Genomic DNA, 23,496 nt, shown 5'->3' with positions numbered 1-23,496 from the left:
AAAGAGTGTTTTTGTTGTTTGCTTGTGTTCTCATTTAACTATATGAAATTCAACAAGGACAAATCTTCGTATATTTGTAGACTGTAATTATAGCTGTCGAAAATGGTTGTCTTTTCATGTATTGAGATAGAGGAATTAATTCTGGTATTTTGCAATTTTTATATTCTACTGAAGAGTTTATTTGATTGGTTTAACCATTTTGGCTGTTTGTTTCTGGACATGTAGAATTTTACTTTATTTTTTCTATAAAGCTCCTTGTGATACGCAGAAGTGGTCACACAGCTGTCAATTTTGGTGCTTGGTTTGGCTGATGCTGAATATCTTTGGTACTGGCTTATCATTAACTTTTCTACTTGCCCACCAATTTTAGGATGCAAACCCTGTTGTGATAGAGCCTTCATCTGTCTTGAGTGGAGGTAAGAATTCACTCGTAGCTGCTCCAGCCAATGCTTCAGAACAGGGAGAAGACAAAATGGGAGGTCTTAATTACTTCAGTGCAACAGAAGAAAAGTGTTCAGATAATATTTCTACTGCATCAGAAGCCTCAGAGACTACTAGCAGCAGTAAGCATAACATCTTATTTCCTTGGAGGTTTAATGTAGAACAGGTTTTGAGAAAACTACATACTGCATGGATTCCTCCAGGCGAAGAGATAACAGTTTAGATTGCAGAAATGGCTTTCACATGGACATTGGTGAATTACAGGGTTTTATAGTGTGTGGTGGATAAACAAGAAACAGCCTTGTTTAAACAACAATTCATCTATTATGTTATGATTAGTTTTCAGAATTGTTTCAAGATTTCCAAGTTTTTGTCCTAGCACTTACTTTGTGAGCGGACTTTTTGTCCACTCTTCACATGAAGTTGTTTGTAGCTCATACCCAGCTGGCATTTTACTGTGTCTTGCCATGAGATGACCTCGGATACTACAAAGAGGAAAGAAGCAGAAAAAAAGTTAGGAAAAGCACACTGAGTTTTACAGGACACGTGATCCAAGTGAGCGTGCAGATTTTCGGAGCCATCTTTGTGAAAGAAGAGATTTTAGTGATAATTTTCAGTCAGTTCTTGTGAGAATTTGAGGTGTTAATTTCTTTTTTATGAGGCAGCTGAATGTTCATTTAAAGTAGATAAATTACTGGGACTGTATCTGGTGTGGGGGTGAGGGCAGATGGACGAAGGACAGGAAGGGAGACAAGTTTTATGTTAAAGGTTCTTGCTGCTTCTGTTTAATTTAGTGTTCTGCATAACCAAAGGAGATTCTGTGAAATAAAAACATTTGCCTTTTCAAGGAGGAAAAACTAAAAATAAGTTGTTATTGCATATATATGTATTCAGTTATGCATGTAAGGTTTTCAAGAGCTTGATACTCAAACATCCAGACAACAAGTAAATGCTAAACACATTTACTCACACAAACCTAGTTAGGCTGTTTCAAACCATTATTTGTCTAAGCATCTGCTTTGGTATTTGGATCTTGTACATCCACTTCTTTACCTTTTCTGAGAGTAATAGCATGTATGTCACTGTAGTTTGGAAGAGTTGCATGTTTTGCTGAAGTATGAAGGATAAAAGCTTCATCAGCAACCTTTTTTAAAGACAAACAAAAAAGGGTGCAAGTGTTCAACTCATTCCTTTATGGTTTATGGAGTCATGAACTGAAATAGAGTTGTTTGGGTTTGTTTGTTTTCTCCTGTATTCCATTACAGATAATCTTCACCCTGGCACACCAGGGACTGATTTTGCTAGGCAGCATAATACTTCGGACAATAATAACCAGTGTTTCCTTGGAACCAATGGGAATAATTTGCTACAGCTGAATCCTCAGAAACCAGGAGCTATTGATAACCAACCCCTAGTAACACAAGAACCAGTGAAGGTAAATGCATCTGAGTCATGTGAATATAGGAAAAATACCTTTTAGCATACTTTCATCACAGCCTTTTATTTCTTTTTTGTTTTCAGCTAGTGGCCTAATTCTAAACTAACACTGCTTTGTCATGTAACAAAATCTGGGTTTCTTACTCTTACTTTAAGAGGAGAAAAATACGTTCTACTTCTGAGGCTACAATCAAATGCTTTGTGTGAAGAGAAACATTCAAAATGTTCTTAAACAAAACTCAAAAATTAAACGACTTTCAGTATTAATTATTTTAATAATTAAACACTGAATGCTTTCAGTCTAAATAGGAGTTTATTGCTGTTGCATAAACCCAGAATACAGGTAACAAAATAGTAAAGCAAAACTGACAGTTGTTCCAGTATTCATGCAAGCAGAATGTAAAACACAGACCAGCACCGTCAGCGATGAGCATGGACTGGATTTCTGTGTGCATTTGTCAGTGTAAGTGACACAAGAGAGAAACGTATTATGGGTTTTATACTGGACAGCCTTTTAGAGAAAGCAAATAGTGAAACCTGAGTGTTAATTATTGTTACATTTCTATAGCAGCTTTCATTCTGAAAAGCAGTTGCTAATTACTACTTAAAAGTTGTTTTCATTAATTACAAAGTGTTGTGTGTTTTTTGAACTAAAATCATTGTAGCTGTGTACTGTTTTATCCACTTAAGGTTTGACAACATCCCTTTTTGTTTAAAGGCTGCATCGTTAACAATGGAGGGTGGAAGATTAAAACGATCTCCACAATTGATTGAAGGAAAGGACTACATAATGGTACCAGAACCAGTTTGGAGAGCACTTTACCATTGGTATGGAGCAAATCTGTCCTTGCCCAGGCCGGTAAGTTGTGATTATAGGCACAGTTTGCTTGCCATAACCACCAAGATAATGTAAACAGCCTGATGTGTCTGAGCTCTGCTGGTTGCACAAGGTAATCTTCTACGGTCATCTCCCATTTCATCCAAAATGGATGGTGTAAATGAAAAGCCTTGAAGAGCAAGCTGGGATAAAAGTAGTCTCAGAAATGGACATGGGTAGAAAGTTGTGGATATGTACCATGAGGTTTGTACCACAATCCCCAGGAGATACCACAACGGGGCAAAAGTGGTGCTCATCTGATCGTGATTACTAAAGCAGACAAAAGTAAGCTTGAGATCAAATTAAAAGACTTGGCATCAAAACGCTCATCTTTAAAAGCTAAGATAAATTTTCAGCTGGTCTGCAAAACCACTAAAACTAAAAGTGGGACACCTGCAGTGTTGAAAATGCATTTCTTCTCTCCTAAATTTCATGGAGTGGGAGGAAGGTAACAGTTGCTGTTCTTTGAGTTCAGTGTCATAGAAAACACAATGCACAAGATTTGGTGAAGATCTAAAAAGCAGAAAACAGTAAGTGATGCCAGTGAACAAAAACAGGCAAAAATTATTCTTTGTCAGAATTGTTGCTCAGAAGCAACAATTGTTTGCAGGAAAGTTTAGTTAAAAAAAGAAAAAACCCTTGAACTGTAATCGGCTTTTTGGAACTGACTTTGGTATTTCCTGTGTTCAAGCTGTAATATCTTTAATTAAAAATTAATTTTGGGCACAATGCAGAATGTATTGCAGAATATAATTTTCAGATGTGAAAGTGCTGTGTATTACGTGGGATTGACCAAGTGGACTCGTCATCAGTCTGTGTTGTCGCAGAGAGTTTCTCTTTTTTGGTTGCAGTTAAAACAGCAACCATATTTCTGATGGAGAAGCTGTAATTACACAGCAATAGCCATTGTTGAATCATATCATTTACTCACAATTTATTGAGCTGTCTCTCTGTTTCTCTCTGAGTAATACTGCAAAACGATTAACAGGTCATAATCATTTGGAGCTAAAGCTGGCATGTCAATTATTAATATTGAATTTATCAAAGTCAGGCTGATCTTAGAGGCAGAAAAACTGGAAGTTATTTGGTCTGTTCGCTTAAAAACATTGGGAACTTCCTTCAATTTCTGTTGAGTATATTCCATGTAGTGGTTGGTTTATTCTGTGTCAGGTAGCCTCTTACAGGAGCTACACTGAAAAAAAGGAAGTGAAGGGATTTTTTTGGTGGTAACAATAGAGATTAAGTAGTTGGTGTCACAAATACTCAGTGTCACAAAAGGGAGAGAATTAGCTGTATGACTTCTGATGATTTGGTCTGTTAGCTGTAATACTGGCAAGTGTTTTACAGTGAAAAATCACTGGCTTCTGTTACCCTCCTCCCACACCTTCTCCATGGAAACAAACATTTTTCATGATCCAGAAAAGGCCGTATCTCTTTATACATGAACTGATGTGATTTTTGTGGTGGGGTCATTGGAAAAGAGAATTCTGTTCAGAATGAGAGAGTTTGAGTTTGGGTATCCTGTCCGTAAAAGATTATAAACAATGTATGTATAAACTGTAGCTTTTCAGGCCATAATTAAGGAATAGTTTGACATTTAGTTACTTGCAACCATGTATAGAGGCACTCACAGTCCCCATCTCTCCGCCCCACAGTAGGGACTATTATGTTGCTTCTTTCCAGAAAATGTCATCACTATTGTTCTTATTGTAACTGAAGCTTAATACATGGCACTTCAGTGCATTATAGTGCTTCTCACAACTTAAGCTGTTTTCTTCTACTTCACATGGAGCAGAATTAAAACAAAAATAAGGAACATTCCTGCCATTTATGTATGCCTACATTTGGATCTAGACAGCAAAATCATTGTAGAAATGGTGACTGAAAAGCTTTTTCTGTCAACATAAAAAAAAGGAGCAGAAGTAAGTTTCAGTCTGTTCTTACAATATGAAAGTTTGAATTCAATCCTATAGTTAAAGTTCAGAACAAGTGCCTTCTTCAGCATATGTGTTTTTTCAACAGTTGTGAAACTTTTATGTGGAATATGCACTGAGTAGAATTAAAGAACTTCATTGTAGATTCACATATATTTCAGGAATTATAAAGACTGTTCTCTCCATGGTGTGGCACAGGAATCTGTGCTCCACTAAATAAGATGTTTGCTTTTAAAAGTCTGCAACTAATAAGTTTCAAAAAGTGCTTAGAATTGAGTAAATTGTTATTCCTGTGGATATTTGCCTAACACCCCTTAAGAAGTTCAGAAGATTTCTCATCATAGCAAAACAGAGTTTATATTTTTAACCATCTGCTTTCATCATTATTTCCTGTTCCTGCTGGGATCTCCTACACATGTGAACAGCAACCTCTAAAATGTGCTTTAAACGTCTCTACTAGGTGATCAAAAACAGCAAAACAAATGTACCTGAACTCGAGCTGTTTCCTCGCTATCTGCTCTTCCTGAGACAGCAGCCTGCCACTCGAACACAGCAGTCAAACATCTGGGTGAATATGGGTATGATGAGCCTGAGAATGTTTCCTCAGCATTTACCTAGAGGTAACTTAAGAATGCAGCAAGAATACAAGTGCGCAGTTTCTAAGCAAGCGAGACCCACAGCTGTAGAAGCTTGCTGCCACTGTGCTTGTGCACCAGCTAATCAACTGAAAGGCACAATCAGCATTTGGTAAAGATTTAAAGGCTTTCCTCCTATCTTCTCTTGAAAGGAAGAGGCATGAGGGAGCGTTTTCAGGGAAGTGAGTTCAGTCGCATAGTTACTGCAGATAGATTGGTGAGGTGAAAGTGAGAAATGAGCACTGCATAAACTGAACAGCTGAGAAGGGCAGATCTGGTTAGTCCTGGTGATAGTTAATTTTGTAGCCGTAGGATTGATGCAACTGTGCATTGGGGTGGGTGGATCTGGTAGTACAGTGGTATAATAAATCATAGCATATCAGGTTGGAAAGGACCTGAAGGATCAGCTGGCCCAATCAAAGCATGGCCTAGACTAGATGTCCCAGCACCCTGTCCAGCTGAATCTTAAAAGTGTCCAACGTTGGGGAATCCACCACTTCCCAGGGAGATTATTCCAATGGCTGATCTCATTGTGGAAAATTTTCCTCTTGTGTCCAGTTGGCATCTCCCCTGGAGTAGCTTGTGCCCGCTATCCCTCATCTTTTCCATGTGATTCCATGTAAATGGGGAGTCTCTTTTTTTCTAGCTACCCTTTAAATACTGGACCATGGTGACATGGTCTCCCCTAAGCCTTCTTTTCTCTAGGCTGAACAAACCCAGTTCACTCAGCTTTTCCTCATATGACTGCCCAGTCCTTGCATCATTATGGCCCTTCTCTGGATCCTCTCCAGCCTGTCCATGTCTTTTCTGTATGGCCAGGACCAAAACTGAACATGGTATTCCAGGTGGGGCCTGACGAGTGCTGTTCAGCCAACTAGTTCTGAGTTACTTGGACAGCCAGGCTTTAATGCCCAAAATTATTTAATAAGCTTTAGAAAGCAATTGAATAGTGGAATATGAAGACTACTATTTGGTGAGGTTTTGAAAGACAATTCAGTAGAAATTGTAAACGTCCAACTAAAATATATGTGCCATAATTGTGGTAATGTTCACCAAAAAGATGGTACAATATAAGGATAGTCTTTAGATTGTAGCTTCACGTTTCAGCTGAAAAGTGTGGCAGGGATTGTTTGCAGTTACCAGTTTGTATGCACAGTTGCATACTTGCTTTGCACAGTAAGTTTGAAGAAATCCCTGATACTCACATGCATGTGCGTTTGGATACACGCAGGTATTCATGTGCATCCACAGTAACCCATGCCCATGGGCTTTCCTGACTACTGAAAACTAAATCCTTTAGCCTTGCTAGTGTTAGCCTTTGTTTAAAAATCTCATGCAGATGCTCCATTTTTCACTGCTTTGGTAGACTCTAAAACGTGATGTGTAGATGCAGCTGCCTGCTTGATCGAGTTCTGCTGCAGAAACTGCCTGCTACCCAAATTCATTTTTCCTTCTTGACCTAATAAAATGGAAACTGCTTTGTTTGGACATCCTAAAATGCTGAAATTCAAATAAAAAAGAATCTTTTCATGTGCCAAATTTGATCTTGATTCGGAATAATTTTGCTCTGCACTAATTTATTTGTCCAATCAGTGATTAATCTTTTTGGGGTTTCAGATATGCTTTCTTGCTGTAATCTTACAACTAATCCTCTGATGCCTAATCTCAGAAAATGCTTTTTATGTTTTCTTTAGAAAAAGGAGTACTTTGCTTGGTATACTGAAGCAAAACTGATGCTTTGCTGACTTTATTACAGTAGAGTTTTACTCTCTTGTTATATTGCATGGAATATTGTATCTTTTCATATGGTGCTATTTATTCTATCTTAATCTCTTGACAGTGAAAGTAGAACACTCCCTTCTCTGGTTACTTAAGTAATGCAGTTGCCCACTGAAGATTGGCTGTATAATAAAAGCTTTTCATGAATATTTTATAGACTTGTCTCTCTGAGTAGGGGGGAACTTCCTAAGTTAAAACTAAGGAAGCTCAACAAATAAAGAATGTAAAGTTGGCCTCATCTCTTTTGCAAATCTTCTATTTAAAGATGAGCTCGTATTATACAAAAGAGCAATAATCTTGACTGATGGAATTAATCTGTGTTGCAAACGTGAGATTGTTGAGCAGTTCTGGTGAAAATCCCTGGCATCATCACAGAATATGTTTAGAGGAATTTACTTATTAAGAATACTTCTATTGTGAAGCTGCCAGGCTGATTTCATCTTCACAGATCAGCATTCATCTCTATAGAAGAGCTGAAGCAAAGTCATGCTGCTGCCAAGAATAGTCAGATTGTCTTTTTTTTGACATTTTTTATTTACAGTGGTCTCTCAAAAAGAAAATTCTCTTGAAATTTAATGCTCTGTCCTGAAGAGAAAAAAAGAATAGTCCCGTCTTGTAAAACTTCTTCTGAATTATTATTATTTCCTATGAGAACCTTAGGGGAGCAATTTTTTAATAGGTTTTGGTATGAAGGGAAGTAAATTTATCTGCTTTGCGATAGTATGTTTGTTGTCTCAAAGGGTTAGTAACAAATAGCTTCCAATCTAACTCATTTTATCCATAAAAAAAAGCAGTAGAACGGCATACCTAGAAGTACTTTTAGCATATGTAGTGTATAAGTTGTCACTGATCAGATTTCAGCTAGCCTATGGGTATATATGTTACCTTTTGCTCTTTTCTTATGATTGTGAACCCAGGTAATGTACCTTCACCGAATGCTCCTTTAAAGAGAGTGTTGGCTTACACCGGCTGCTTTAGTCGAATGCAGACGATTAAAGAGATACACGAGTATCTCTCCCAGAGGTTACGTATAAAGGAAGAAGATATGCGCCTCTGGTTATACAACAGTGAGGTAACGTCGGTCTTCTGCCCTTTTTCCTTTGCTTTTTAATCAGCTATTGGATACTGTGTATCTTCCTTTTTTCTAGAAGCTATTAAATACACGTGCGGGGGGGGAAAATACAGACGTAGCTTTGCTTTACAGTTTAATTGCCCAGGTTGGAAAACTCTTGCCGCTTGCTCTTTGGAGGTTTTTGTGCACTCCAAGCAGTGGTGTTAATGACCCAGAAAACTTACCTCTTGTTTTCCTCTTAGCCTGGTAAACATTTAATTACCCTGTCATGTATTTAACAATTGGCTAAAAGGTATGAGGTTTCATAGAAACTGTTTTAAATGGAAATAAAAATATATTCTCTCGTTGACACGAATGATGCTGTAGGTTACTCTTGGCACAAAAGCCAGCAGCTATCCAGGATCCTTTTCAAATGTGTCTGTGAACAAATCACAATAAACAAGCAGAATGTATTCCTTGGAATCATGCCTGTAATTCTCTCCATTCTACAGAAACACCACATAAAATTAAAGCATTAAACTAGATGCTTCTGGAGATCAGTGAACTCCTTATTTAATGAACATGATTGGGAAACCGGTGTTCACTTTTGTGAAGGAATTGTTAAAACTCTTTTAATTTCACTACTTTGAGATTAAAATATCCTCAGAGAATTTTAAATCTGGAAGCAGTAACTATATGAAGTATTTTTTCTCCTGCAGAACTATCTTACTTTGCTGGATGATGAAGATCACAGACTGGAGTATCTTAAAATTCAAGATGAGCAGCATTTAGTAATAGAAGGTATAAAAAAAGGCCTGTAATTGATTTACACACTAAAAACTATAGTTTTATATGTGCATATATATATGGTTAATAAATTGTATGTAGTACCCATTTCTGTAATTGCCCAAAGTACACCAATATATAGGCTTAGTGCCCAAATATTTTAATCTTGGAACTGTTTTGGGAAGGAAGGGTATGTGTAAATAGATCTCTGTCTGTATATGTATGTATTGAAAGAAATACAGGGAGAAATACAAAAAATAACCCACTTTATTAACTAAAATACCAGATTTAACAAAAGCAGTGTGAGGCTTTTTCATTACCTGATTCTTCTTGCACTAATTTTACAAGAGTTCGGATTATGTTATTTACATGAGCACATTTTTACAAAGCAAAAGGTGAAGAAAACTGCACGTGTCAGTCAGTGCTTGGGTTCATTTCTGAGATTTTCCTTACAAGCTGCTTCTATTTTCACATCTGGAGAGAACCTAACGCATTTGGACTTGACTGCTTGACGGACTCTTGTCGTGGTGTAAAGGCATCGTAAACAGTCCCAGCATTTCTTGTTTCAGTCTCTTGTGTCACATCATCTTGCCATGTGCTGTGGCGCGGTGCTGTCTGTCACAAACACATTAAGCCTTTGTCAGGGGTATCAGGGTGCACAGATTAGCTGAGTTTTCAAACCAAAAAGGTTTGACCTTTTTGGCTAGTTTTTTAACACGAGGAACAGAAGAGTACGTACATAATCCACTTTACTGTTGTTCTTACTTCACAGAGGCCATATAGAAATCTGGGTCTTACACTGTTTCTGTACAAGTTGTTAAATGGGGTATCCTTATTAAGTATTAGAATAAGTACTGAAAAATTTATTATGCAACAGGAAAGAAATCTCAGGGCTGCTTTCTAAAGACATGAGTGGCTTTGTTGGGATGATGGCAGCATTAGAACGATTTCCAATAATGATTGGAAACACTGAAATGAAAATAGCAAAAATAATAACTAAAAATAAGCAACATATTAAATATTAGAAAATTTGAGTTCAGCCTCTTGAGCTGTGTGAGCTCTCTGGCGTAAGTAACAAACCATTTAAACAAATCCTTATGCCATATCTCTTTCTAGTTCGAAACAAAGACATGAGCTGGCCAGAAGAGATGTCTTTTATAGCAAACAGCAGTAAAATAGACAGACATAAAGGTAAGTGTTTCAGCATAGTAATTGAATTATGATGAGAAGAAAAATCCAAGAGGCTATATTATGTTGAAACAGTTCTTTTTAATATACGTGCTCTTAACATTGGAAGAGGTCCTTTATGCCTGTGCTCCTTTGTTTGTTCTTTCTGTTTTATTAACTGAGATGCTGGAAATATGGGAGGGTTGGATGTGTAGGCAGATAAATATGTAGATGTTCAGGTGCAGCAGTAGCAAATGAATTAGCAAATTCTGTATTTTGTGTTTATTATCTAGGATTTTTTTAAGGTAAGGAATAAGGTAGTATTTTAACAAATTAATCCAGAAATTTCAGTACCATAATTATTTAGCTGAAAATAGCTTGTATAGGTTGTACTGATGGCTGTAGTGGATCAGATCAAACAGAATGCTTCAGTTTCTGTTAAGTGGAGTTGAGAGAGCAGGTATTTTGAACAGGCTGGTCTTTTGTTGCATCTATGTGGCTGTAGTCTCATAATGGGGAGCAGGTTAAATTGAATTAGTTACTGTGAAAAGGTCATATTCGTCACTTCACTGATAGACCTTTTTGAATTTCTCACATCTGCACAATTGCTATAATGATGTTTTCTTTTTCTCAGTTCCTACTGAAAAGGGTGCTACTGGATTAAGCAATCTGGGTAACACTTGCTTCATGAACTCCAGTATCCAGTGTGTCAGTAACACGCAACCTCTAACACGATATTTCATCTCAGGAAGACATCTTTATGAACTTAACAGGTAATTTTCTATTTGAGACCATTGGCATTTTCAATGCTGTAACATTTCTTCAAAATGAGTTTCAGCTTTTCAGAAGTAGTGTGAATAAATCCTTAGAATTCAGTGTTATCAACCATCAGCTCTACAGCAGATTCTTGATTAGATACATAAAAATGTAATGTTTGTTTCTGGTGGAGTTGAAACAGTTCAACAAGAAGCCTTATTTATCCCCATGCTTGAACTTCGTTTAAATTTTAGTGTGGTATTAATTACTTTATGATTTCTAGGACAAATCCAATAGGAATGAAAGGACACATGGCCAAGTGCTATGGGGATTTGGTTCAGGAGCTGTGGAGTGGAACTCAGAAGAATATAGCACCATTAAAGCTGCGGGTAGGTCTGTGATGTGTGCTATTTAAAGGCAGAAAGCAAGAATTTCTTCAGAAATCTTGTAATGCACTTTTAATTGATGTTGCCTGTATTGTAATGGTTGTGGGACTCTATCTCCTCTAGAGAAGGGAGAGGAAACTTGGACATACTTCACGTTAGAAGTTGGCTGCGAAGCCAATGACCATGTATCCTGGGCAGTCAGTGATACTGCAAATTTACTCCAAACTGGTCACAGAATTTGTTTCTTTGTCCATAAGGACTGCAGGGGAGGTGTTCAGGAAGGGTCTGTGCAGGGGTAAGATGTGCACGTGGAGGAGGCTGGGATTCATCAGTCCTGGCGCTCAAGACCTGAACAGCTTTCTCTGGAATATAACCGTGATTCAGTGGTTGTAAGATCGAAGGAGTTACCTGATATGAATCAGAGGTTGTGGTATAAGATGTGACTTTTATAGCCCTTTTACAGGACAAAAGATGATGCATTTGTCTGTAAATGGTCTTTTGTTCTGAAATCATAGGGTGTTACCTTGAACTTTTGGCAATTGAATTTGTGCTCCTAGACAGCACTCATCTTGTCTGCAGTAGTCTGATCTATTGTTAAAACTTTTGTTACATGATGTTAAATAGCTTTCTGGGGTTTTGGTTTGGTTTGGTTTTTTTCAGTGGACAATAGCAAAATATGCTCCAAGATTTAATGGCTTTCAACAGCAAGACTCACAGGAGCTTTTGGCTTTTCTTTTGGATGGTCTTCATGAGGATTTGAACAGAGTTCATGATAAGCCGTATGTTGAACTGAAAGACAGTGATGGTCGACCAGACTGGGAAGTAGCAGCAGAGGTATGGGTTAAAAATGTTGGGTTTGGGATTTGTTTGCTTCCCCCACACCTCTTATAGTACTATGCTGCTGATGAGGCTGTCTGTGCGATACTGTCAGGACTATACCATCCTTTGTAACTTGTTAGAGCTGTGATTTAAGGAGCCAGTTTTACCTTCAAGCTGAAAATGAGTTTTAAATACTATAATAAAGGTATAAAGATGATAATTTACAATCATTTTGAACAACTCAATTACGAAGTATCAAAATACTTCAAGATCCTGATGATCCTTTCAGAAGTACTTTACATTATGTCATAACTTGTTAATTGAAATAACTTTTCTTTACTCATGTTGAAACTAAATACTTCTATTTCTTAGAAATTGGTAAAGAACTTCTATGGAAATAATCTGACTTCCATAGGCCAGTGAAACTTTGGAGGTCTTCCAGCATATCCTACTTCCTGTAGTTCAAGCGAATAATCTTCAGTTTCTAACTTTGTATTGGGTTTTTGTGCTTCATTTTAGGCCTGGGAAAACCATCTGAGAAGAAACAGATCTATTGTTGTAGATTTATTTCATGGGCAGCTGAAGTCACAAGTAAAATGTAAAACTTGTGGACATATAAGTGTTAGATTTGACCCTTTTAATTTTTTATCTTTGCCTTTGCCAATGGATAGCTACATGCACTTAGAAATTACAGGTGAGTAGTAGTGTTTAACTGCCTATAAACTTGTCATTGCCAAGATAAACATTTTGTATGTAGGACACCTATAGAACATCTAAATTTTATGTTAGTATTTGCACTTGAAAATAGTATAACCATTTTAATAGAATAGAATAAAATAATTTGCATTGGAATACAGTTAAACTAAAGTAAACCTTTAAAAACAGAGCAGAGATAACCCATTTTCAGTCTTAACTACAGGACTTAATACAGAAACATGGAAAATGGAGATTCTGAGAAATAGTCTTCTGTTCACTATGTTGTGGTGGTTGTCCTAAATCTACCTAGAGACGAAAAGAAGGGTTGGGGGGACTGTAAAAACAAAAAATACTTAACTGGTCATGAACTATACTATGGAGAACCCCACGTATTTTTGGAAAAGAAGCAAAAGGAAAGATGATTAAAAAAGTGAAACCAAATTTTGAAACCATTTACTACTGCCTATGCAGCAAGAGATTTTCTGACATTTGTCTGCAGACCTTGGTAATTGACTGGTAGAAAAAAATCATATCTTCAAGCAGGAGCAGAAAGTGCTTTCTAATAAGTAAGTAGCTGTAATGTATTATTCTCATTAAAACTTTCATGGTTTGCTGACCAGTGTGTTTCTTTTGCCCTTTAAAGTAATTAAATTAGATGGTACTACTCCTGTTCGATATGGCCTGAGATTAAACATGGATGAAAAGTATACAGGTTTGAAAAAGCAGTTAAGTGAACTCTGTGGGCTAAAACCAGAACAGATTCTACTTGCAGAGGTGCATAGCTCCAATATAAAGGTAAGAAGAAAAGAAAGTAGTTATTGCTGTAGCATACTTTTGGTATTTTTCTTCATTATTTGTGTACAGTGGCATAATTCTTCATTCTTTTTGACATTAAGCTTTGCTTACAAGAACTGTGGAATGATTTAACTAAAAGTATAAATGAAAAGTCAGCTTCATTATATCTCTAGATGAACTTTGATTTTGTTCTTAAACTGTAATTTGGCTTGCTTTGAATAGGTTTAAAATCAAAGTAAGCTGAACCAAAATAAACCAGTTGCAAACAGAATTAATAGCAATGCAGAAGCTTGGAGAAGTTTAACTGAGTTGATTACTAATGATATTTTTAGGGAAAAAAGGATAAAATCATCTTGTGGTAATAAATCTCAAGTTAGAGTGCTGTGATGAGTTTAAGCACTGTCAACACATCAGAGGCATGAGTAATGACTGGCTTAGTTCTGTAGTGTGTATGTGTATATAGGGGTTTTTTTCCTGTCATTGAATAGGATTAAAACTGCTTGAAACTAGGTGCTGTCAGTCTGGTTAGAGAGCCATTCATAACTCTCTCATGTCTTGCTGCAGAGATCTGCAAAGGGTCTCCTTGTTGGCTTCCTCTTTTCCTTCTAGAAAGGCATAAGAAAGCAGATGGGAGGGGAGAGCTGAGCTGATAGATGTTTTCAAAAGAACAAAACATGTTCAGAGTCACAGATAGAAATATATACATGTCTGACTGACTTACTCTTTCTTACTGAAGAACTTTCCTCAAGACAACCAGAAAGTCCGGTTATCAGTGAGTGGGTTTTTGTGTGCATTTGAAATACCAATTCCAGGATCGCCTACATCAGCATCAAGTCCTGTGCAGACAGGTAAAAGAAAACATACTCATTTTCCTGTTCATTTTAAATGCACTGTGCTCAGGTACTGCAGAAATTCAGGAGAAAACCTTACTTCTTATTTCTAAGTAACCAGGATTAAAGACAAGACGAATAAATTAAGGATTCTAATCCATAAAGAAGCTATGAGCAGTCTCATTAGCTACATCCTTTTTAGACTCGTGCCCAGGATAGTGGTCTGAAGATCACTATATGCTTATTTTAGTTAAAGACACAAGAAACAACGTGAAGTATTTTCTTACTTGTGGATTGGCTCTAAGGCTGAACATGTGAAAAATTGGAAGCATGGTATCCAGTTTTGGTTCTGGTTTTATTGTCTGCGGTTTCGTTTGTGGGTTATAAACACCTTGGGTACTCTGTGCTCTTCATGCTCTGATTTTGCGGAGTTCTAGGCAAATAAAAGGTTGGATGTTGGTCTGAAGGAGAGTAGAAGATATTTCATGAAATGCATTGAACAGAATTGAAAGAATAAAAATCACATAGAATCATAGAATCATAGAATAGTTAGGGTTGGAAAGGACCTTAAGATCATCTAGTTCCAACCCCGCTGCCATGAGCAGGGACACCACACACTAAACTATGTCACCCAAGGCTCTGTCCAGCCTGGCTTTGAACTCCTCCAGGGTTGGAGCATTCACCATGGTCAGTTCTGGTCACTGCAGATAATTGAGAATGTAATTGTCTATCTACAGATGTCTCAACTGGACCCTCAGCTAATGGAGCACCCAACATAATGATGAATGGGGACATTCCTAAACCAACACTAATTCCAAATGGAATGCCAAATACTGTAGTGCCATGTGGAACCGAGCGCAACCTTGCCAACTGGACTCTCAATGGTCACGTGCCCGTGCTTTCTGATAGTCCATGTACAGGGTATATCATTGCAGTCCACAGAAAAATGGTGAGTAGCTATTGGTTAGTAAATGGTTAGTAGCTAATTCATTTGTTACAAATTGCTGGCGTAACACCCTTTGAAGGAAAGCCAGCGAGGCTTTTTCTTAATGCCCATATGATGAATTAATCTTTATTTCTTAAGAGAGAACATGAATACATTTCCCTCGTAAGTGAGCACCCAGTTCTATGGAAACACAACTCTTGTGAATTTAAATCATAATGTCTAATGTTGGTGTATTTTTCTTCCCTGAGTACTGGCATGCTTCCCAGTTCTTTAATGCTGAGATGCATACTTGGGCGTTCGCTAACTCCCTGATTAAATGTTCCAGACTCTTTGAGCAGAAAAAAGTTCTAATTAAAGGAGCTACTAGGAAAGCATTTCTTATCCATTCTGTGGAAGTCTTTATTTCTTACATGGAAACAGCGTCGAGATATATAGTACATTCCTGGGTCATTCTGTTGGCATGAACTACTTTTAATAAAAGTGTCTGTAAAGTTGAACTCTAAATGTCAAAGCTGGATGACTGAACACCTCAGGTAGTCACACATCAAGTGTGCACTGTGTCCACACTTGAAAGTCTGACGTTTAGAGCCTGGTAGATAATATTGCCCAAGAGGTCTTTAACTTCCCTTTCCACTGTGTGTTTGTAGGGGGCTTCTTTACTTTATTCACTCAAGTACTGGCCACTAACCACTGTTATCACTGTTACCTTGATTCAGATTTTGCAGACTCTCACAGGTGATTGGTGTAAGACTTCCGAGCCATTACAAGCTGCTACATACACAGCTTAAAAACTAGGAAAAGTTCTTTGTGGAAGCCATTCCAGGAATCCACGCTTGTCATTGTCAAAATCTTACCAAAAGAAAGGGTTAGTTGTATAAATCTTATGCAGGGCAGTAGCTGTTGGCTGTACCTGTGTCGTTAAGTCAGTTTGTTAAATCTTTCTTATAAATGGGAGATGTAGCATGAAGGCTAGTTTGTCTGCTTGGAATAAATTCTGTACAAGTGCCCCCTTTAGACATAAAAGTATTCTTTCTCTGGCAGGCATTAGCATGCCTAGTGTAGAGGTCATTTTGGGACAGGTATTAGCATCGTGAGGTGCATGTCTGCATTACACTATTACCATGTGGTAGGAAAAGTAAGAAATACACATAAAAAGTAACATACGTGGTTGAAATACAGATTTATGTTTGATGTGGTCTAATGCCTAAATAACATTGCCATAGTATCATAAAACACAAAAAGGTTTCCAAATCAGTGTGCAAAATTTGCAGTAATCATATTGGGGGGAAAAAATGGTTGAAATAAAGTGCTTTTAATAGAATATATGGTTTATTTTAATTGCCAAAGCCTGAACTAAGTAACCAGGTCAGCATCCTCACAATGATGGTAACGTGAGTTACTGCATACTTCCATCTGAGTCATTCTTTCATTTCACATATGCAGATGCGGACAGAATTATATTTTCTTTCATCTCAGAAGAATCGTCCCAGTCTCTTTGGAATGCCACTAATTGTTCCTTGTACAGTTCATACACGGAAGAGAGACCTCTATGATGCCGTGTGGATTCAGGTTTCCAGGCTTGCCAGCCCTCTCCCGCCTCAGGAAGCCAGTAATCATGCACAAGACTGGTGAGTTCGGCATCTCAGTCTTTGCCTTGGATGACATAATACAGTGGCTTGGACTTGCTTACAAGGTTTAAAACTATATTCAGCTTCATCTTTATTAGTTTTGACTTCTTATAATAATGACAATCATTAATAATAACTTTTAATCCTTTAACTGCATTTGCAGTTAAATGTAGTATAACCTGTAGCTGCATTCAGGAGTTGGCTTTACACAAATTGGTTGATGCATTCTCATCCAGTGACTGATAATTAATTCTATCTGTCAAATTTAGGCAATATAAACACGACTCATGTTTTAATAGCTTCATTAATACAAATTATAATTGGGGGGGTAAACATAGCAAGCACAGTGAAGGAAGGGGTTTGGCAGTCTGAATGAGTGCTCGTGTTTCATGTTGTGTTCTCTTCTGTTTCAGTGATGATAGCATGGGGTACCAGTACCCATTCACCCTAAGGGTAGTTCAGAAGGATGGAAATTCTTGTGCTTGGTGTCCTTGGTACAGGTAAATTGTCCCTTTTAGATTTAAGAAAGGGGATCGCTCCAGCAGAAAGGTGATTTATGGTAATGGATTTGTGATACATTTCAGAGGTGATACTAAACAACAAGAATCTGGAATCTAATTTAACCAAAGCTCACATGGCAGTAGCTTTTTATGACTTGGAGAGCTGAAAGCTCTGCTGACACAGAAACTTTAAATTAGGAGACAGACATGAGAGTATCAAAACCTCTTAACCCCTTACAATATTCTGTGTGCATGTGTGTATGTATGCAGGCACATATCTGTGCATATTTGGAAGATTTGTGGGCATTCCATACAAACCCAAACTTTTAGATGCAGATCATATACCCTCACTAGTTCCTGTGCCATTTGAAGAGTAACAACTAAACTATACAATAAGAAATATACTCTGGAAGCAGGCTTGGAATTTTCCCTAAATAAAAACATACTAATGAGAATTCCAGACCCTTGCTGGAAGGTATTCAGACCATATCCTCATAGCTTTACATTAGCTATCATGTAGTTCTTTTGTGTCATAGGTAAGCTTTGCCAGCATTATACACAGGTAGACAGCTTCCATTTCTCATCTCTGTTAAAGTTTTGCAGTAAAATAGCAAACTGACACTGATCAGTTTATAGAACTGCCTCTCTTTTACACTGAAAGCAAGGCTTGAGACTTTGATGATAGAATAAGGAGCAGAGTTAAGAGTGTGAAGTAAGTAAAACTTGTAGTATATAAACTGTCCAATAACTATTGAAACTTCTTGATTTAGATTTTGCCGTGGCTGTAAAATTGAGTGCACAGAAGATAGAGCTTGTGTTGGGAATGCTTATATTGCTGTAGACTGGGATCCAACAGCTCTCCATCTGCGCTACCAGACGTCGCAAGAACGGGTAAAATTGCCATGTAAACCCTTTGCTATTTGTTCATAGCTCTGAAGCGCAACCCATTTCACCATTTTTGGTTTTGTTTCATTTGGTGCTTCTTTTGTCCATTTTCTGTTAAACTGAAGTCAGTAACCGTCGAACAGTATATTCTGGATAAATGAATGTCTTAATATTATACCTCTTGTGTGACCATAATGTGGAAGGGAAGCTTTTAAGAAACCACAGCAATGTATTTGCTGTTGTGAGATGCTTTTAATCTAGCCTTGACGATATATTACAAAGTATGTTAATTTGATACATTTTCTAAGTACACCAGTGCTATGAACCAGTTATGCATGTGAGTAAACCTCTTTCCTCTTTGAGTCAACAAAGCATATCTAAAGGTAAGCCTATAACAGAAATAATCTAGAATCTGTTCAAACTTGTGTTCAATCTATAAACTTGTGCTTGATGGATAATTTTAGTAAGCAGAACCCAAGAATAAGAACAATGTGGTATTTGTACATCTGCCTTTCTTAATTGAAAGAAAATGCTAAAACTCAGGGCATCTAGTTTTTATCTTTAATCTTAAGTAACTATTTCATGTTATTTTTATGATACTATGAGTAGAGCCTTCCTCTGAGCAGTTTGTATGTGTTTCCAAGTCAGATAGAGTTTTATCTCACTTTAGATTGTAGAAGAACATGAAAGTGTTGAACAAAGTCGACGAGCTCAAGCAGAGCCTATCAATCTGGATAGCTGTCTTAGAGCCTTCACCAGTGAGGAAGAACTGGGGGAGGATGAGATGTACTACTGTTCCAAATGCAAGACCCATTGTTTGGCCACCAAAAAACTGGACCTTTGGAGACTTCCCCCTATTTTGGTATGATCTTGCATAATTTTCCTCTTCCACAATTAAACCAAAGTGCATTGATCACAAATTGCTCAGTATGTCCCCTTCCTCTGAATAAGATTAGCTTTTGTTCCCAGTCTCATGAGGGGCATTGACTTTGCATCATGCGTTTCTGTAATGCAGGCAACTAAAACAAACGTCAAATCCTTTTGAATCTTTTTAGCTGATAGACTGCAGAAAATGGTGGTGTTTTGCATTCAGTGTCATCTGTTCTGACATAAAATTCATGCTTAGGCAGTGTTTCCAGTAGCATGATCTTCTGTCTAGTTGTGAAAGCCCTGCATTTGTTGCTTTTCAAATTTGGTCAGTTACTCAAAACCCACAGTGCTGATCATTGAATTGTATCAACCTTTTTCATCATTTCCCCATGAAATTATTAGTTCCTCACATTACCACTGGATCCCAAAATGCAAATTGTCAGATGCAGCAATGCTTAGTGGTTTTTACTAGCATGTGATAAAATTTATGTTTTGTAAAAACACTGGTTTTAAACAGTGGAATTACTCACTGTGATGTAATTGTCCTCCTATAATTTTGTCTAATGTGTTTCTTCTTAGATCATTCACCTGAAAAGATTTCAGTTCGTAAATGGCCGCTGGATAAAGTCTCAGAAAATTGTTAAATTTCCCAGAGAAAGCTTTGACCCAAGTGCCTTTTTGGTACAAAGGGATCCAAGTCATTTTCAAAGGAAGCAGCTAACACTCCAGGTTGACCTGGAACCACGGACTCTCCAGGGGGAGGCCAAGAAAACAGATCTGCAGATCACTTACACACCGGGAGAAGGAGATGTACTGAACAGAAGTCCATCCTCCCTTAACACTACTGTCTTGAATAATATCAAAGGTAGGTAATAAGTGGGGAAAATTCCAGTCAGTACTGATATCTGGGGGGGAGGAATGGTATTATGAACAAAATCTTAATGTTTCATTGGCCAAAGTGCTACACTTTACTTTGAAACACTCATTTCTATTGAGTTTTGCCCTGGAAATTTAATCAGTCACAACAGATATTGGATCTGTCTGCTTTTGTAAGTGGTGAGGAATGTGTTTCTTCAATCAGTTAAATTTCAGTTTATAGGTGTATGTATGTGCAAAGACAGTTTTACTTTATATACTGCTCATTAGTTGTAGTGAAACAGTGTTTTGCAATGTTTGGTTATTCCAAAAAAACCACTCCAAAAAAATCTACCTTATCTTAGTAGTCCACATTTTTCTGTTTTAGCATCTCCATCCTTGGGGAGGAAAAGTGGAACCAGCTGTCCTTCAAGTAAAAACAGTAGCCCAAATAGTAGCCCAAGGACTTTAGGAAGGGGTAAAGGGCGTCTGCGGCTGCCACAACTGGGCAAAAACAAACTGTCAAGTAGCAAAGAAAATCTGGATGCAAGTAAAGAGAACGGTACTGACCAGGAACAGAGATTTACTTCCGATCAAGGTGATGCTCTTACTAGAGGGCGTATTTTGAGTGGTAGCCAGAGTGAACTCTATACTGCTCAGGACAATGAGATGACTCTAGCCAACGGATACATCTGTGAGCAGAATGCGTATAGTAATGGCAGCATCAATGGTCAAATTGATAACCACAGCGAGGATGATATTACAGATGACCAAAGAGAAGAAGTATGTGTTAACCCTATTTACAATCTATATGCAATTTCGGTAAGTTGACTTCTTTTATGCAGGTAAACTATCTTCATGTGGCATTGGTTTGAATAAGTCATTTACTCTGTCGTTTTCATCACAGAAAGTAGGGGTCTATTGAGGAGGAGAACAAAGTAGAGCCATTGTCAGCAAAATAAATGTGTCATAAACTGAGTACAACTGAAAAGTGTATCTCTGCACAACGGTTTTTCTGCTTGGGTGTATAAAGTTAGCTCTAGGTGTATAGATTGTCTTGAACTATTGTCACTCACTTAAAGATGAATTTGTGAATCATTTATTCTGTGAATTCTGGGGGTTGATGTTTGACCCAGAATTTCTTCTGTTTTTCATCTTCCTCAGTGCCATTCAGGAATTATGGGAGGGGGTCACTATGTCACGTATGCCAAAAACCCGAACAACAAGTGGTACTGCTACAATGACAGTAGCTGTAAGGTAAATCATTTCTCTTTGTCTTGGTTACCTAGAGCCAAAGAAATTTACATTTGGTGAGGGCTGCTCTTTGCAATCAGGAGCATCTCGAAAGTCCCATCAGATTACTATGAAAATTAACCGAGATTTTTTTTCTCCAAGTTAACATCTGTTCATCAGCTGCTGCCATGGTTAAGGAAAGATGCTTATTTTGTACACTGATGGAAAGCTTACTAAAAATGGAAGGCCAAGAATACTTCTTCATGATGCTGGCAGTTTTGTATTCAATTACTGAATAATTAAGTTCCGATATTTCTAAGTATTTCCAGTTCTCACTATAAAATTTGTCACATTTTTCAAGTAAATAATGGAGCCTGATAACTCTAATAAGGGAGAAGGAAAATGGATTTCCTCTTGTTGTAAATAGCCAGTTAAAAATATGCTTTCTAGGGCAATTGGGTGTATTTTAAGTTCAGTGACAGTAAAGCGATTGCCCCCCTGCATATTTCAGAGCATGCCTTTCTCTTTCTCAGGAATTGCATCCCGATGAAATCGACACTGACTCTGCCTACATTCTTTTCTATGAGCAGCAGGGGGTAGACTATGCACAATTTCTGCCAAAGATAGACGGCAAAAAGATGGCAGACACGAGCAGCATGGACGAAGATTTTGAGTCCGATTATAAGAAGTACTGTGTTTTACAGTAAGCAGGTGATCTCCCATGGACTGTGCCGAGAACGTGAGGGAAAACATCCTGAAACTTACATTTGGTGGAAATGTTGTTGAACCAGATAACGTAAGTGTAGTTATTGTACCCCGTGACCTGAAAGCACAAGAAGAAAACCCTAATTAAATAGCAGTTAATATAAAGATAGTATTGTTTTGTTCTGTTATCTCACTACATGCTCTAAACATTTCTGATGTTAGACATCAGGCTGAGACTGCCATTGGCCTTTAAGTAAAATGGTTTGAGAAAAGCCAACTAGGACCAAATAAGAGCTAAATTAAACAGTCCAAATAAGAGCTAAACAAAGTAGTGTAGAGTTTACCAACTGTTCTAACAAACCCCCAAGGCTCTCTTTAGGTTTAAGATAATGGGGAAAAAAATAGTAGTGTTGTCTTTGGACAACATGATATTGCTACCTCCTTTTTCCTGCAGTTTTATTGCATTTTATTGGCAAAACAGGGAAAGCAAGAGAATGAAAAGTGCACAAACGTGAAGGATTATCATCAAGAGTAAGAGAAGTTTCCAGTTTTGCCGCCACTAATGTGTGTCAGTTGCTTGCTTTCTGTATGTTGGGAGCACAACCAAATCGTAATTTGAGAAGAGATTAGTTTCTACACTTGAATGGTTTATTATAATTGTCTTTTCTCCACATATTGGCTGTGCAGATCAACATGTTTCAGGAATGGCTTTTCTGCCTGGAGAGTGCCATCTCAAACTCTTGAGATGCCTCAAGAAGAAACTTCAGGTTGGAGAGAGTAGTTGTGATTACACGCGTGGCGTCTTAAAATGTGCACATTGCACAGAACGTTCCCAGCTTTTGGAAGGAAAGAGATGCTTGAGCTTATGTTTCATGACTGGTGTTGCTTTTAAATTTGCACTTTTAAAGATTCGTATAATTAAATTCAAAAACATAGTTTGTTTTTGTTGTTGTAAGGGCTCCGGAGTGAATGGCTGTGAATTATCCACTGTGTATTTCAGATAAGAAGCTGTGGCTGTCAGGTAGCTGTCGTAGCATTCATGGATGGATTTTCTTTCGTGGTTTCATAATATAATGGAGTTATCTTTTTTTGTCAAAATTTGGTTGCCTTTTCAAATCTTCTTTTTTTTGCAACAGGTTATGCATATACTTGCAATGAAACCAGAATTGCTTTCCGTGCCCTTGCAACATGCTCTCTTAAGTCAATGGGCTTATTGCATGAAGGAAAGCATGAGTGAGTCTTAGCAGAGACTGGAAGAAAGATGGTTATTTTTTCAGTAGGCATTTCTTTAAACATTTTCAGTGTTAAATCGTTTGCATATCTGAATGAAGATAAACGTTTCACTCTTTTGGCCTTCTGTTCTTCAGCTGAGTCTAAGCAGCTTACTAATTCTGTCATACATCATCTACCAAATTCTTCAGATTTTGTATCTTCACTAACAGGATCGATACTTACACGGTTGAGCTGAAATAAATGTTTGGATTC

General features: G+C 37.6%; 1 protein-coding gene across 1 annotated transcript in view; it reads left to right on the top strand.

The window, feature by feature from the left end:
- USP32 (ubiquitin specific peptidase 32) overlaps window positions 1–22,672 on the top strand; it is a gene marked incomplete at its 5' end in the record, with an annotated part of 50,441 nt that extends 27,769 nt beyond the window's left edge. The window contains 22 exons of the mRNA XM_010022223.1: window positions 371–563; window positions 1,707–1,876; window positions 2,597–2,737; window positions 5,150–5,267; window positions 8,021–8,175; window positions 8,874–8,955; window positions 10,057–10,131; window positions 10,742–10,880; window positions 11,147–11,252; window positions 11,910–12,083; window positions 12,588–12,762; window positions 13,408–13,559; window positions 14,296–14,407; window positions 15,127–15,338; window positions 16,779–16,963; window positions 17,377–17,463; window positions 18,234–18,354; window positions 19,019–19,210; window positions 19,798–20,083; window positions 20,462–20,895; window positions 21,238–21,330; window positions 21,840–22,672. Coding sequence (XP_010020525.1) covers window positions 371–563; window positions 1,707–1,876; window positions 2,597–2,737; window positions 5,150–5,267; window positions 8,021–8,175; window positions 8,874–8,955; window positions 10,057–10,131; window positions 10,742–10,880; window positions 11,147–11,252; window positions 11,910–12,083; window positions 12,588–12,762; window positions 13,408–13,559; window positions 14,296–14,407; window positions 15,127–15,338; window positions 16,779–16,963; window positions 17,377–17,463; window positions 18,234–18,354; window positions 19,019–19,210; window positions 19,798–20,083; window positions 20,462–20,895; window positions 21,238–21,330; window positions 21,840–22,013 — 3,576 coding nt within the window. The remainder of the gene's footprint in view (window positions 1–370; window positions 564–1,706; window positions 1,877–2,596; window positions 2,738–5,149; window positions 5,268–8,020; window positions 8,176–8,873; window positions 8,956–10,056; window positions 10,132–10,741; window positions 10,881–11,146; window positions 11,253–11,909; window positions 12,084–12,587; window positions 12,763–13,407; window positions 13,560–14,295; window positions 14,408–15,126; window positions 15,339–16,778; window positions 16,964–17,376; window positions 17,464–18,233; window positions 18,355–19,018; window positions 19,211–19,797; window positions 20,084–20,461; window positions 20,896–21,237; window positions 21,331–21,839) is intronic.
- Between the last annotated feature and the right edge of the window lie 824 nt (window positions 22,673–23,496).

Source organism: Nestor notabilis, unplaced genomic scaffold (genome assembly GCF_000696875.1).
Source record: "Nestor notabilis isolate BGI_N333 unplaced genomic scaffold, ASM69687v1 scaffold6939, whole genome shotgun sequence".
Classification (NCBI taxonomy): Eukaryota; Metazoa; Chordata; class Aves; order Psittaciformes; family Psittacidae; genus Nestor; species Nestor notabilis.
Note: the sequence above shows the minus strand (reverse complement) of the source record. Positions and strands in the feature narration are given on the sequence as shown.